The sequence below is a fragment of the Pristis pectinata genome, chromosome 1 (genome assembly GCF_009764475.1).
Source record: "Pristis pectinata isolate sPriPec2 chromosome 1, sPriPec2.1.pri, whole genome shotgun sequence".
Lineage (NCBI taxonomy): Eukaryota > Metazoa > Chordata > Chondrichthyes > Rhinopristiformes > Pristidae > Pristis > Pristis pectinata.
The window spans coordinates 45,668,668-45,686,060 of NC_067405.1; the positions used below are offsets into that span (position 1 = coordinate 45,668,668).

Sequence of the window (17,393 nt, forward strand, 5' to 3'; positions counted from 1 at the left end):
AAAGTGAGTTATTAGAAATTGGAGAATTTGATATAGAGTTCAGAAGGCTGCAATCTGCTCAGAACGTTGATTAAGGTGCTGTTCCTCATGCTTGCTCTGGGCTTGTTATGCCAGAGACAGATAAGTCAAAGTTTCTCCAACATAGAAGAGATCACGTTTTAGACATCGACTATAGTAGACAAGATTGGAAAATGTAAAAGTGAACCACTACTTTACCCGGAAACGCTGTTTGGCTCCCTGAATGGTGACAAGGGAAGAGGAGAAAGAGCAGGTGTTGCATCTGCTATGTTTGCATGGGAATGTGCAATAGGACAGGGACTGGTTAGAAGGGATGGAAGAACCTACCAAGGAGTTCCTATTAGCGCCTCTCTGATCCTTTCTGATGTATTAAGCTCTCAGTATCTCATGCAAGCTTCTATTATTTTGCCTTATTTTACTCTCCAGGCATTATATCATCCAGGGGCTCTAGATTTGGCAGTCATAGCCATTTTCTTTATGTTAACATGTTTACCCTGAACCACCTCCTTCAATATCTCCCATTGATCTGAGACTGATTTAACTTTCAGAAGCTGTTTCCAGTCCACTTTTTCTGAACCATTTCCCATTCTAGTAAAATTGGCTTTATTCCAGTTTAAAATCTTTGCTCCTATTTTTTCTTTTCCATAACTATTTTACTTAATTATCATTACCACCACAAAAATGCTCTCCCACTAATAATCCTTCTACCTGCCCAACTTCATTCACTAGATCTAAATCCAGATATGTTCACCATTTGTCCCCCTCTTGCTGGGCTACATACCGACTAAATAAAATTCTCCTGAAAGTAATTTAAAACTTGCCTTTTACAATGAATGCATCCCACTTAACATTCAGGTAATTGAAATTCTCCACCATTACTGCCTTAGAGTTTTTGCATTTTCCAGAAATTTGCTCTTCGGTCTCCCTTTGACTGCCCATAATACAACCTTAACTATCTGATTGTCCTTTCTGTTCAAATCATGGAACCCCATTTGATGTTATTTGCTCTAATACATTATCCTTTCACAAGATCACAAGACAAGGGAGCAGAAGCAGGCCATTCGGCCCATCGAGTCTGCTCCAAGGGAAAGGGAAAAAAGAAATGAGAAATGGGGAATGGGGGGGGGAAACAAAAAAAACCTATTCTAATCCCAATTTATGGCCTTATCCCCATATCCCTTGATACCCTGACTACTTAGATATCTATCTATCTCCTCTTTGAACACCCCCACTGATCTGGCTTCCACTGCTGTACATGGCAAGGAGTTCCACAAATTCACCACTTTCCCACACATATGATTGTTTTTTTAAAAAAAAAAATATTGCAATTCCCTACTCTTTCTTTTCTCCTTCTTATCTAAAAAACCTGCATCTATGAACTTTGAGCTGCCATAATTAAAGCCAGGGCAACACGTAAAATGTGACAGAATAAGCTACTGGAATGCAGAGACCTACAGTACAGGTGTCAACAGGGTATAAAGATTTATGGTGTGCTGTACAACCTCACCATGAAAGGATTATTTTTGTCACCCATCATATGGTGAACAGCTGAGGACATTAAGGGGAAGGGGGAGGAGGAAACCCTTACAGCCTTTTATGCCCAGTTGTTCATGCAGAACCCATCCAAGTGCAGCACTTGGTAATCACAACCAAACTGTAATCACAAATTCTATTTACCAATAACCCATACTATACTCTCTCACTGACCATCAGTGTTGACAATGCAAAGACAATACCTCTCAAAATAAACATTCCAAAATAATTATTTAAAACTTAAATCATGTCAATCTGCAAAAGGCACCTAATAACCCATGTTTCCTTAACATCTGTAATCCATGTTGTTTTGTTTGTCCTGGTGTTAGCCCAGAGGCTGCAAGATGTGGGTAGCTGCTGACTTGCAGAAGAGAAGACTACAGATGGCCTTGTAGATTGAGACTGAACAATGTGAGCCTGGAATGTTCACCTTTGGATAGCACCAACTTGCTACGTCCACTGATCAATGATAACAAGGCAGTAGTAGAGCAGTGTGGGCGAGGAGGATAACATAACTCTGTGCCTGGTTCCTGTTGAACTTCTCTTTGGTGCTCAACACTGAACAAAGGCTTTCTGACAGACTTTGTATTGTATATTTCATCGTGTACACCAGACTACTTCTGGGGTCTGTCCCATTGAGGTCTGCTGCAGTAATGCATGTGAGATCTTATTCTTGCAGGGATGGGCAAATGCATCATTTTGGTCTCTTGGCCTTTGTGTCAGTGTCTCCCAAAGAGCAGATTCAACCTCCAAGCTATTCTCTAAATGATATATATGTCAGTATCTGATCTGCCATCAGCAATGCATAATCTGGTAATGACTACTGCTGTCTTCTTGCTCTTCTCGGACAAGTTGCACAATTTGGGTATCTGAATGTAGCAAAGTCAAAGGATAAATTTGTGTCGCAGGTAAGTGGAAAAGTAAAGTTTGTATATTTACACCATAAACAACTTGTTAAAAAGGAAGCATGTGTGGATTAATGGTGAGGTGCCATGCAAGAGTGTAGATTCAGTATGAGAACTCAATGATCTTTGATGGATTCAACCCCATCATCAGCCACAATTTTCACAATCCTATTGCAATAATGCCCAGTACTGTCTTCTTCTATAGGGGTTAGGTCATCCAGTGTGTCCACATCCCTTAGTTTCACACACTCTGATAATCAGCCTTTGTATCTTTCCAGTTGTACAACTTATTCTATCTCCTAAATCATTGTGCTGCCTTTGATATACAATGCACAAGATGCTGAAAATCTGTAACTTCAGTGTGGATTCCTGAAGAACATCCTGCCAAGCAGAATGTGTTCCCTCTATTCCTACTCTGTGCCTTCTACCTATGAATTTAATGTCAATACATCCATCCAATTCCTTTGTTAATAATCATATCAAATGCCTCTGGAGACAATAACTAACAAATAGCAAAACATTTGTCATAAGCAACATCCATGGACACTCCTCTATCCACCTCATTGGCATTCTCATTTAAAAGTTACCCAGGTTGGTTAGACAAGACTCAATAAATTCCAGCTGATTCACCCTTCAGTTCATTCTTGTTATTTTTTCCCTATGATACATTGCATCACATCCTAGAATTGGCTTTAAAATGACATGCACAAGGCTGCAGGTTTCACCCATTTTAAATACTGGAATGATTATCAATTTTTCAATTGAAGCAATTCTAAAGCTTAAAGATTTTTGATAAATTGTAACTATTATCAATGCCACTTCACCTTTTAATATCCTACAATGGAAACTATACCTCAATTGGCATTGCTTTCTCCTCTTTTGTGAACATATGGGGAAAAACCTTATTGGCTGGAGTTAATGGTTCTGGTCAGAGCCACTGACATTTAGTTGTTGAAGCTTCACTAAGTCTCAGACCTTCATGTATACATTGCCAAAGACTTATGACTAACAAACAGTTTATAAAAGTCCAATGGCAAAGATGGGAAAGTTGTCATTCAGGTCACACTTGGGAAAGGATCAGAGAACCCAGTGATTTCAACCGAAGAGTTCCCCAGTAATTTTACTGAAGGGCTTCTGAATTAAGTATCAGAATCAATGCAACACATTTGTGTGGACTCCCAGTCAGGAAAAAGTACAAAATAATAACCCTGAACAGTCTTACCTTAATGGTTTAAATTCATGTCTTTAATCTCTTCAAGGACTTACGGTTCTGAAGAAAGACCATCAACCTGAAACATTAATGCTCTGTCACCTCCACAGATGTTGCCTGACCTGCTGTGTATTCCCAGCATTTCTTGCTTTTATCTCATATTTTCAGTGTCTGCAGTAATTTGCTTTTAAACTACTATTTAATATATTGCCACTTCTCTTCCAGGAGTATCAACTTTGAAGGTTTTTTTTCTTTTCTCTGGCAGAATTTCCATTTTTCTCTTTTACCTCATTCACCTTCACTGCTTTCTGTTCCTTTGAAGTCTTCCATAGGTGCTTCAGGATAACGACGACATTTTCACAGTGGAGAATATTCATTCCAAGTGTAGATAAAATACTCAACACCCTCCCTCCCCTTTCCTCCATCATACCTTAGATTGAAAATCCTAACTGCTTAAACGAAAAGACACGCTGTTACTTTTCCACCTGAGGCTTCATGTTCCCTGTACAGCATATAGAATAGTCCACAAAAATTCTGAGAGCAATTGTAAACAAAATAAATGTATGTTGAATTATGTTTCATTGTCATTTTGTAAAACCTTGGTCACTCCTTATATTGTGGTTATTTTGTGAGAGGAGTTGGGGAGGGAGGGAGGAGTTGAGGAAGGAGATCACTTGGATAAAATGTATTTTTTTATATATACTTCTGTAGAACCTATAACCATTTCTCCTTACACTTCAAGCCCCACAGTTAACAGAACATTGAAAAACAACGAGTTTAGTGCAAACTGAAAATAAGTAAAACCATAAATAATTATCAAGATTTTTACCTCATGGAATTTAACGATATTTATAACCCAAGCACAGAGTCCAGCGGCAACCGATGACTTTGTCCGCACAAACTCAGGATTGAATTCAGGATCCTTAAGATACTCTTCCTTTATAGTTTTGATAGTGGCTTCTGGGATGTGCTCCTTATCAAAGTTAACAATAGCTTGTAGAAATTCATCTACCTGAGAAAAAAATTTAAACTGATGCAGGCAAAAGTATCTTAACTACTTACTCCATCCTTTGTCCCCAAACACATGTACAAAGACAAGAGAAATAAGTGAATATTAATGTAAAATATCTTAGCATGAAGGACTTCAGAGGCTGCCTTCACTTTGGCAGCTTTCTTAATCACCATGCAGTTAGGCTCACAGTAAACAAGTCTGCATTGTACTGGCACCTGTAAATGCAAAGTGCTCATTAAAAAAAATGCAGAATTAGTTAAATCTGATATCTGTATCCAGAGCACATTGAAATAAAAGTTGTAAAATCATACTCTACTTATTTCTGGTGCAAGACCAAATTTTACCCAGTCCACATTCCTCCCAAGAATCTTATAAACTTATATTTGGTTATTTTATTCTGATAAATCTCATTATGCTCTACAGACCTTTAGTTTTCAAAAGAAATGGCCTTCTCATGAATGAAACTTGTTGAATGTGCATCAAATCTGAACAGCAAGGACTCTTTTGTCATTGAGTTCAGTGCAATCTATGGTGAAGTGCTGTATGGAGTATGGCTTGGTTTTCGACTGTACATCCAACCCTTCAGATTCTGGTCGAGGCTGATACCTGCAGTACAACTGTAGCTTCAGTTTGCTAAACAAAACCAATAAATTTTCCTTACTGAAAATTCTACTTTGATTTTATGATGTCTGTTTTTGTTTTGGCTTCTTTTAATTGTGGGGACATGAAACAAAGTCATGCTGTGTATTTCATTTTTTCAGGGCTGTAGTACTGATGTTTACTCTACCTAATAAGGTTGGATCAAAAATAATTATTGTTAATGATGGGAATGAGTAATTACAGTAAAAAGTGATTGCAGATGTGTTTCAGAACCTTGCTCCAGGGATAAGCATACAGAACTACATTGTTAGATAGAAATGTAAATCAAATTGATTAAATGAAAATGCATTAAGGCTGCTATTTGTTAACTATATCAGCATTTTGGTAATAACCCTTGCAGGTTTTACTTGCATCTGTGCTGATTTGCAAATGGTCTTAAATATTCTCCTTTGTAAACTTAAATATGTATATTTGACTAGAATGCTTGGAAAGCTAATGTTAATGGACACAGAATGATGGTGAGACAATGACTTTGCATACTAATTATGTAGGTGATGTCAAAACCTACCACTATTGCATTAAATGAAATATAGATGGCATGAAATTCTTGTGATCAACTCCAAATTAGTTACAAACAAAAATTGCACATTTTAGCAAAACTCAGCATATATTGTAAGCATATTCAGGGCTGGATTGCCAAGCCTGAAATTCAATTTTATATACAATTATAAAATGGAATATTTCAATGCACAAAGTAAACAATGGACAAACTACACAGTAAATTACTGTATTGTCTCTGGCTATTTTCTGCAAATTAGGGTTAGGTAACATAATATTCAGACAATATTGGGGATATTTTTGAATTGAACATACTGTTTATGAACTTGGCTGTTATAAAGAGCCAGAATAAAATTCCAAACCATAAAATGTCCAGAATTTATTTTGTATTGAGGAATTATAGTTTAGTAACTCATCTTCAAGAATACATAAATCAATATGCTAGTCATCTTATGCTGGAACAGTTATTAATATCCCTATGGGGTGAAGGAAATCAATTATAAAAATCTGTGATTATGACTGTACAGAATAATTTGTGTTAATGATTTTATTTCCAGATTTTTCATGTGATATTTGATAAATTTTCTTCATGTTACCAGTACAGACATCTGCAGATATAAAAATGTGATGTGATTTTTAGATATCAAATGCAATGAGCAAATTCAATAAATCTCTGCTGTACATAGAATATAAAAGCAACCTCTTTTTATTTCTATGAAAAATTGTCGAGGAGAAGAAACAGCAGGCAGAAATCTCATAGGTGGCATTTTATTTGCAATAAAAGTCTTTCTGAAAATCTGATTATAAATGCAACATAGCTGAAAAAAATTACACAAGTGCTAAAAATGCTTAAACTGCTCTCCTGTTACAAACCTCCTTGCTTACTGGAAACAGATTTAATGGCATGGACTTTAATATTATGGTACCTTGCTCAAATATACTTTAGCAGTCTTCCAGCTTCTATCTTTAGGGATTTTTCCACTTGGAGCTAAAAGCACCTGCACTGCTGCAGTAACATTGGTAACGATTGCAGGTGGATTTGGAAAGGTTCGTAATTCTGTCAAGTTTGACTGAAATACAAAAAGAAAAAAGGTAATAGTTTTATTAAATGTGCACATGGTAATGAATCACCACTTGCAGATATTGTAACCCAATCTTCATACCCTGTTTAATGTGTTTAAAGCTGCATTTGCAGCATTAAGTGCAGGCTCAGCCTTAGCAAGGTCTTCTGCAGATTCCTTCTGCTGCTTTGACACTTCTGTTCGCATAGCAGTTACCTGCAACAACAATCAGTGAAGCTGTTAGGGAGGATTTGCTGTTGTCATACATTTATTTGTTCAAAGCATGATTTTGCAAACCTTAAGTTACTGTAGCCTCTTAAATCATGTAATCATTGATACTCTTCCTTTAATAAGTCTGAAGTTAATGTTGCTAGTTTGCCAACTGAGTACTATAGTTTTCAATTTAAAGATACTATTACATCACTGTCATCTATGTTGCAAACTATTACTCCAATATAAATGAACTGGAAAGGACAATAACAAATAAGAAATTATTAACCAAAGTGACTGTACATGATTCATAAAAACTAATTAGTATAACCTTGTAGTTTTATTCCCATTTCTCACATCCATGCCACTTTTGCCTATCTAGTACTCTGAAACAAAAAAAAAGTGGAACAATTTTTAAAATAGTCAGTTATGCTCTGAAGTTTCATGTAGTTATCTTGAATATGTAATCAGCACTGTTAACTTCTGTCAAATCATATTCCTGCAGCCTTCTCTGGACAGTAGATCATCAGTCATACATGTACCCTTTGCTCTTCAGCATCTGCAATAGTTCTCTCTTGATTTAGCTTCTCAGTCTGCTGCCCTACTTTGATAATCAGTGCCTCTGCGTCTTTGTTCCTCTGGTCAAGTTCCATTTCTTGAGCAGCTAGTTTTGCTTTCAGATCTTCTACCTAGATAATTAAAGTAGAAACATGCACTGTTTAAATTATAAAAGCAGACTAATGTAATGATGTTTTTAATTTTATTATATAATAACACAATCCATTATCTTTGTGGTCAGAAAAGTTAAAAGCAGTTGGTGTCTGGGGAACTGTAAAGCATTCCTTTGAGCCTTGGTTGAAACACTTTAATTATTTTCAGTCCTCCGTGGGTACATTCAAAGTTATAAATTTTCTCCACAAGCCCAACTAAGACAAATACACACGAGGAAAACTACCAGTGATGAGCATTAACAGATATTTGATTGAAAATTTACTTTTGGCTCGATTACCTAAGTCACTATATTCAAATAACTTAATCTATGCTTAATTCTGTAAATACAAAGTGCATCTTTCCCCTCCATTCTGTAGTAATTACACTTTGAATACTCACTTGTGAAGCCGTGGTTTGTAATTTTTTGAGTCCATTTTCTAGACGCTCTTTTTTTTGCATTAGTTCTTTTCTTTTCTTACACAGGAGGTTTTGATATAATTGAATTTGTTCGAGGAAGCTTTTCGGAGTGGTGTGGTTATAGTGTTTCTCGTTCTGTTGATATTTCACACTAATTGCATTCACACTGATATGTGCATAGGCAATAAACTGACTTATAGAAGATTTCACTTCCAACTAGGGAAAAAAATTATATGTAAAGCTATAAAATGCAATAGATTACATTAAAGTTTTAAAAAGATAAGCAAGATGATTTTTATATTAGCATTTTCCCCAATGGTTTAAATTAACAAAATTTTTTCAATTTCATGGTAAAAAGTTAATCTTACATTATACAACCAGTTAAGTGGATATGGTGGACATAACATTGCCCACATACTTCAATTTAAAAATCTCCTTAAAAATTAGCCATTACTTTATTCCATACATTGAAAGTGATTCTATAAAACAAGTCAAAATGTTTTAACGTTTATCTGATCCACTATTATGAGTGCCCAGGAATGGTTTTGCTGTTTGGCAAATTTATGATCCAAAGGCATACCAAGTTTCTAACTTTCCATACAAATGCATTACAAACTTATCAATTACCGCAGAAGTACAGAACCTCATCATACATTGAATTTATGAAGCAAAACCTAAATTGGGGAGCTTTAACTAGCTAACTACACCACATAAAGCAAACATGAAAATTACCTTGGCTACCCAACATTTACCTCCTGTTGATAACTGTAAAAATCATTGAATCTTTCATCTACTTTCATGGAAAAATATGTGCAATATATTTTACTTTGCTGTGTATCTACAAATGCGTGCCATTATTTGCAGCACTATACTTGTGGGATAATAAAGCTTCATTTCAAAGATTTATTTGAAAAAAATCAAACAAACTCTTTGACGCATCATGCTGTTATACAAATACTTTTTACCCTGTTCCTACTTTGCATGGAAAATGTATTTTCACAGTTGTCAGTATGATGGACGGAAAAAGAATGATCAGACAGTGGCTGTTTGCTTGTACCTATGCACAATAGCTCAGCAGGAGTCATGGTGTGTTGGTGAGACTAACTGTGTCCCGTTTTTTAACATATTAAGTTTGTCTCCAGGACACACATGGCTTCACTAGGTTGCCTAACCTCATTCATAATAGATGCTAATCTTTTCAGGGCTGACTGATGACAGCACTTCCTGCCCTTCACGGATTTAGAGCTGGGTTTTATCAAAGGACTTGAACTGCCTGCTAATTAGAGTAATTTCCTTCATCATGAATTATTTATTTCCATTGGTAACTGATCAGCGCGTCATTAATGGGATATTCTAAACTCAGTTTTCACACTAATGCACACTGTATCATAAGTGTTTAAAAAACTCTTTAATACATGCCTCCCGGTCCAATATGTTCTGGAAAAGAATGCTCCTATTTTAGATAAATTAACTGCCACTCTTCTTGACTTATTAAAAAATATGGGGTCAATTTAAGCTTGACAAGCCATAAATTTAAATTACCTTATCTGAATACAAATAAAGTTAACAAACATGGACCACTCAAGAAATATAGCTTTTTAAGTTCTTTTTAGGAAAAAAATATAAAATGGAGTGCTGCATGAAAAGCTCTGCATGGTGCACAATTAACCTAAGAGAACATAAAAAAATTAACTTTCACTGAACAAATGAGTTTAAACATTTGATATAAAGACCATGATTTTGGATTTATTACAATACACTTAAGACGAAAGACATACATCCTGAAAAGGTCAATAAGTTGTATGAGTGGAAAAGTTGCATTTTTAAGGCAGATTCTGAGATTATTAAACATACAGTTATTTGCATGCAAGTGAAGCAGTCATACTTAGTTGATACAGAAGCAAAAACTGCCAAAGATATGGTTGGTCTACATATTTAGTTATGGGTACAAACGCTCAATATCCAATTAAATTACTATTTTATTATTACTTGTTCATTATACAAAGTAGATTAACCTGTTAATTCTACTATAACCGAAAAAAATCTTAAATAACATTTCAATACCCTTAAAAATTATTAAATCAACAAAATGATTATATTTCTAATCAGCAAGAGTCTTTCTGGTGAGGTTATGATTTACAAAGATTTAAAGGGTCTCATCATCTTTAGTTTGAATTGGGGTTGGAGAGGGAGGAGAAAGCGCCAGTTCTCATGGTCCATATGGGAACCAACAACATGGCAAAAGAAAGAGATTTTGGAGTTGAACAGCCAGGCCCAAATTAAAATGCAGAGCCACAAAAGGTAACAATCTCTGGACTACTGCCCAAGATATGTGCAAATAGACAGAGAGTTCAATATATGGCTAGAAGATTGATGAGGGAGAAATTGGTTTTAACTCATGGCATACTGGCACCAGTATTGGGGAATGATGGAGCAGTTCTATAGGGACAAGTTTTATTTGAATTAAATTGGGAATAATGCATAGCAAAATGAGAAAATAAGACTGTAGATAAGGCTTTAAAATATAGGTTCTGACGGTGAGGGGAATTTCAGAAGGTTAAAGAGAAAAGTCAAGGTGATAGTGCAGAGTAGCAAAATGGGTAATGAAGTCTTTAAGGAAGGGACAGATCAGACAAAAATAGCAGTATATCTCTATTTACAAACAGAGCCAGAAAAGATGGTAAAAAAGACAATATTGAAGGCTTTTCATCCGAACGGGAGAAGGTATTGGAGGCCTTAAAGTGCATTAAGGTAGATAAATCCCCAGGGCCTGACATAATGCATTCGCAGACCTTCTGGGAAGTTAGAGAAGGAACTGCAGAGGCCCTTGCAGAAATTTTTGTTTCATCTCTGGCCACAGGTGAGGTTCCAGAGGACTGGAGAGTGACTAAAGTGGTACCATTGTTTAAAAAGGGTAGTAAAAATAAGCCAGGAAATTACAGGCCAGTGAGTCTGATATTGGTGGTGGGTAAATTGCTGGAGGGGATTCTGAGGGAGAGGATGTACCAATGTTTGGAGAGGGTCTGATTCGAGACAGTCAGCACAGCTTTGTGCATGGGAACAACACACACAAAATGCTAGAGGAACTCAGCAGGTCAGGCAGCATCTATGGAGGGAAATAAACAGTCAACGCTTCAGGTCAAGACCCTTCATCCAGACTCGTTTCGACCTGAAACATCAACTGTTTATTTCCCTCCAATAGATCTGCCTGACCCGCAGAGTTCCTCCAACATTTTGTGTGTGTCGCTCCAGATTCCTGCATCTGCAGAATCTCCATTTTGTGCACGGGAAGTCATATCTGACAAATCTCTTGGGGTTCTTCGAGGAGGTAACGAAGAGTAGATGAGGGTAGAGCAGTGGATGTTGCCCACATGGACTTTAGCAAAGCCTTTGACAAGGTCACTCATGGAAGGCTTGTCTGGAAAGTTAGATCGCATGGGATCCAGGGGGAGATCATGGATTGGATTCATAATTGGCTCAGTGGTAGGAAGCAGAGGGTGCTAATCGAGGGTTCTTTCTCGGACGGGAGGCCTGTGCCTAGTGTTGTGCCACAGGGGTCAGTGCTGGGACCTTTGTTATTTGTAATTTATAAAAACCGATTTGAATGTGAATGTACAAGGCATGGTTAGTAAGTTTGTTGATGATACTAAAATAGGTGATGTTATAGACAGCGTAGAATGTTATGAAAAATTAGTGGGGGATCTTGATCAGCTAGGTATGTGGGCTGAAGATTAACAAATGGCTTTCGATCCAGATAAATATGAGGTGTTGCATTTTGGGAGATCAAACCAGGGTAGGACTTGTACAGTGAGTGGTAGGGCCCTGAGGGTATGGAACAGAGGGACTGAGGAGTGCAAGTGCACAGTTTGCTGAAAACTCATCACAAGCAGATAAGGTGGTGAAGGTGGCATTTGGCACGCTGGCCTTCATTTGTCAGGGCAATGAGAATAGGAGTTGGGAAGTTATGTTGGTGAGGCTGCCCTTGGAGTATTGTGTACAGTTTTGGTCATCCTGTTACAGGAAAGATGTTATTAAACTAGAAAGGAACGCAGAAAAGATTTACCAGGATGTTGCCTGGACTTGGGGGCCTGAGTTGCAAGGAGAGGTTGCATAGACTAGGACTTTATTCTCTGGAACGTAGGAGATTGAGTGACCTGATAGAGGTCTATAAGATCGTAAGGGGCATGGACAAGGCAAAGCACATAGTCTTTTCCTCGGGCAGAGGGTGCTAAAAAAAAGTGTATAGATTTAAGATTGGAGGCGAGAGATTTAAAAGGGATATTGGGGCAACTTCTTCATGCAAAGGGTGGTGTGTATTTAGAAAGTGCTGCCAGAAATAGTGGTTGAGGCGGGCACTTTAGCTACATTTAAAAGGAAGTTTAGAGGATTATGGGCCAAAAGCAGGCAGATGGGACTGGCTAGCTGGGCAACACAGTCAGCATGGACAAATTGGGCCAAAGGGCCTGTTTCCATGCTGTATCACTCTATGAATACATACAGCATTCATAACAAGATGCATAAATCTATGGTACATATAGAAATAAATAGGTACCAGCTAATGTGATTGGAAAGTGCTCAAGATTGTGGAAAAAAAAATTCCAGGAAACTTCCCTTGCCAATCTCTTCTAAAAGTAAGCAAAGAAGCCCTTATAACAAAGAATGATGTAAAGCCACTACAGAGAAAGAGTCATAGTTCAGAAAAATTAAGTAACAGAATCAATTTGAGGGAAGGAAAGAAATTGCAAACCATTGGTGGAAGTTGCCTGAAGGCCCCTAGGAGATAACATACTGTTAATCAGGAAATTCATATTAATGATCATGAAACTATTCACATCATATTAATCAGGAAATTAGAAGCACAGTAAGGATGCATTACAACAAACGGGTGGGAGGTGGTTGTGAATATAATTCTAGACTGGATTAACCAAATTAACAGTAATAGTATGGAGGACAAATTGATGAAATAAATACAAGATATTTTTCTAGATCATTGTATTGAGGAGCCAATGAGCAAACAGGCTATTTTAGATCCAGTATTGTGCCACGGGAAAGAATTAATTAATAATTTTATAGTTATGGGGCCTTGGGGAATAGTGATTGTAATATGAGAAGACCTTATACCGTATAAAGATTAAAAGTAATTTAGTTCAATCTGAAATGGGGATCTTAAATCTAAACAAAGCAAATTATTAAGTATGAGGTATCAATTGACTACGGTGAATGATAAACTACATTAGGCAAATGAGCAATGACAATTTAGAAAATTAATACATAGTTTACAGCAAGTATGTACTGCTTTAAGGCATCAACACCCAAAGTGAAAGTGATACAGTCATGGTAAATAAGAAAGGTTAGCTCAAAAGACAGTTCTATTGGGCAACAATATAAGCAAGTGTGAGGATTTCAGATTTTAGCAGAAGAACAAGAAATAGATGAAACAGATAAGGAAAGAAAGGCAGAATACAAGAGTAATCTGGCAAGAAATATATAAACAGACTGTAAAAGCTTCAATAGAAATGGAAAAAGACTAGAAAAAAATACAGTGGTTCCCTTACAGACTGAGACAAGAGAAATTATATTGAGGAATAAGGAAATGGCAGAGAAACTAAACAAATATTTTGTAAACATCTTTGTGGAAATAACAGACAATAGGCCTAGAGTGAATGAGGAGCTGAAAGAAATTAGCTCTAGTTAAAAATGGACAATGATAAATCCCAAGGGTTATCAATTTACATCCCAAATTTAGAAAAAAGGTGATTTATGGGGAGAGTGACTGCATTTGTTGTCCTCTTCCAGAATTCCATGACTTCCAGAACATTCTCACAGTTTGGAAGAAAGGAAATGTAAACCCACTATTTAACAAAGGAGAAAGAGAGAAAGCAGTGAGTCTGACATCAGTAATAGGGATATTTCTAAAATCTATTAAGGAAGTGAAAGCAAGGCAGTTAGAAAATAAGTGACTGGGCAGAGTCCATTTGGATTTATGAAAGGGGAATCACATTTGACAAATCTGCCACTCTTTCCGTTATAAACAACCAGAATAAAGCAGAAGATCTAAGGATGGTGATGATACAAAACTAGGTGAGAATGTGGGTTGTGAGGAGGATGCAGAGAAGATTCAGGGGATATAGACAGATGAAGTGAATGAGTGATCACAGGGTAGATGGAAAATAATGTGGAAAGATGAGAGGTGATCTACTCAGATAAAGAAAAAAGAACAGCACACTACGTTTTAAGTGGTAAGACCACAAGATGTTGGTGCTCAAAGGGACTTGGGTGCCCTTGCACATGGATCACTGGAAGTTATCATGTAGGAACAGCAAGCAATTGGGAAGACAAAGAGTTTGTTAGTCTTTATTGCAAGTGGATTTGAGTACACGAGTAAAGATGTCTTTACTAGGATTGTACAAGGCCCTGGTAAGACCACACTCTCCAGATTTTATAAGAATGAAAGGTGACCTCATTGAAACGTACAAGATTCTCAAAGGGATTGACAGCATAAATACCGAAAATGATGCTTCCTCTGGTTGAAGCATCTGTAACCAGGGGTAACAGTCTCAAAATAAGAGTCAGCGATTCAGGACTGAGAGGAGATGGTATTCTCTACCCAAAATGATTGAGGCTCATCTACTGAGCATACTCAACTCAAACAATTTTTTTGGATATTATGGGAATCAAGGGGTGTGGGGTTAGTAAAGAAAAGTGGTACCGAGGTCAAAGATCACCATGATCTTGAATAGTGAAGCAAATACGAATGGCCTTCTCCTGGTTCTATTTATGTTCTTATGTTTTGAGTTACTCAATTTAATAAGGGCAACAATAGTGGCACTCTGATTTGAATTCAGCAGGGAGGAAATATTAGGTCTGTTTGCAGCTATGATTACTATTTAATGGCCTCATGTATCAGGTGAGAAAGAATCAGATTCAGCTTTGGTGCTTTTGCAGGCTATTGACCCACCACATTGAGCCCTGCACACATCACTTGGATGAGGTACGAGAAAATGATTCCCAGATTTTGGAACTGCACCCCAAAAGGACTTAATCCTTTCAAGACAAAATACTATAAAGAAAATGGAAATTAGGAATAAATAATCACATTAATAGATATCATGGAAATTACAACAAATCAACACCTGAACCAAAGTGATATTCTAAGGAATAAATTCAGACATATGAAAAAAGAAGTTTAACTATGTTATTTCATTGGAAGTCATTGAACTTTGAATCTCTTTTCACAGATGCTACTTGATCCGCTGAATGTAACTAACAGTAAATTTTATTTCAGATTTTCAGTACCTGCAATTTTTGCTTTTTGTTTAAACAATATCAGAAAACTGTATTTCAAATAAAATAGTTCTTTTAGTGATTACAGAAAACAATCAACCAAAATAAATGAATTGTCTTAGAATATTTTTCAGTTGCAAACAGATCCCATTTAATGCAAACTATTGAGCTGGCACTGGAGTCATGGAAAGGAAAATATATTTAGGAAATATAGCTTGCTGAAAATAATTCAGTCATTGTGTACTTAAATTTTCTCTTGCATCTTCACAAAGTAAAGTTCATAAAATTTCTTCAATTTTTATATATTTTGCCAAATGCCTTGATTGATGATATACAAACTCAGAATGATGTTTGAATTCAAAGATTGGCAATCACATCAGGACCATATATTTCAACAAGGTAAAATCTTAACTCAATCGGGAATTAGATAATCTCATTGCGGTAAGCTTGAAACAGCATTCTGCAGAACATAACATACAAGCAGCATTAAATTTACCTGCAGTCCATCAATTTTTTCAATGAAACTATAGCTAACAGATTCCAGAACTGCCTGGGACCATGGGTGAAACCAGTCAATGGCTGTGCAGTTCACTACAGCTGGGAACTTCCTTGCTCTTGCCCGAAGAGCAAAGCCCACCGGAGAGAAGCATAGTACAACCTGAAAAATACATGCTAACTGTCATAATTATTGTACACAAGTTTTTGAAACTGCTGTCAGACATCACCAATCATCAGTTCAATCCCTGGAAGTTTTTTTTTTACATATATATATTTTATTTACGGGACATGGACTTGGCAGCAATGCCAGATTTATTGTCCATCCCCAGTTGACCCCAAACTGAGGAGGTAAGTCTAGAATCATACGTAGGCAGAGCAGTTAAAGAGAACAGGTTTCCTTCCCCAAAGAACAGTAGTGATCCAGATGGGGTTTTAGGCCAATCCAGCAGTTTTGTGTTTACCATTGCTGAAATTATTTTTTTAATTCCAGATTTATTTAATGACTTCAAGTTCCCCAGCTGCCACAGAGAGATTCAAACACATGCCTCTGGATCAATGGTCCAGAACTCTGGCTCCTAGCCCAGCAATTTAACTATCGTGCTATCTTGCATGGTAAAGACATTTAAAGGAAATATACAATGAGGGGAGATAAATGTTGACAACTATGTTAATGTTAATGATACAGGACTGAAAACAGACCAAGTAGTATCCTCTACAAAAGTCACATTAATAAGGCAGGTCGATAAGCAGGCTTTCCAGAAAACATAGGCAAATCTTCACAGGTTCTCTTGCTTGTCCAGCAAACCTTGGGGAAGGATTATAGAAATCCTCCAAAAATGGCTTAAATATCATTTGCACTATTTTACTGGGGATGTATAGCTCTTCCAACAAAGTTAGTGGACAAACAGAAGACCCCCTGCAGAATCAACTACCATTTATAATGGGAAATGGCCTGACGAGAAGTTTAATAAAGATTTTTAGGACTTTAAGTAGCTTTGAATTAAATCCTATTCTGATAATAAAACTGTCACTAGAGGCACATAATAGAAAACATCTGGTCTTCGAATTTTCAAAGATATTGTCCTCCCTTCTAAGGTCATCCAAGGCATTGAGGCAAACATACTGTTTAATTTTCCTTAACAATGCATTGCCTTTCATCTTCTAAACTAATATTTGATTCAAAACTATACTCTAAAAGCAGTTGATAAATTAATATATTTAACTAGAGTGATAACGCACATGTACACGTGCATTTACACATGTACATGACAAATTTATTTTGAAACATATTTTGTTTGCAAGTTGGATCATGGACCTGTTACTAAACAAATTCATAGTTTGAGTTCATTCTGTAGATCATCCATCCTCAAACTTAT

At 36.7% G+C, this 17,393-nt stretch overlaps 1 protein-coding gene across 1 annotated transcript in view; it reads right to left on the bottom strand.

Moving 5' to 3' along the window:
• dnah9l (dynein, axonemal, heavy polypeptide 9 like) overlaps positions 1-17,393 on the bottom strand; it is a 242,026-nt gene that overhangs the window by 62,631 nt on the left and 162,002 nt on the right. The window contains exons 54-59 of the mRNA XM_052029683.1: positions 16,016-16,177; positions 8,218-8,451; positions 7,650-7,796; positions 7,000-7,113; positions 6,763-6,906; positions 4,496-4,678 (exon numbers count right to left, since the gene is read on the bottom strand). Coding sequence (XP_051885643.1) covers positions 4,496-4,678; positions 6,763-6,906; positions 7,000-7,113; positions 7,650-7,796; positions 8,218-8,451; positions 16,016-16,177 — 984 coding nt within the window. The remainder of the gene's footprint in view (positions 1-4,495; positions 4,679-6,762; positions 6,907-6,999; positions 7,114-7,649; positions 7,797-8,217; positions 8,452-16,015; positions 16,178-17,393) is intronic.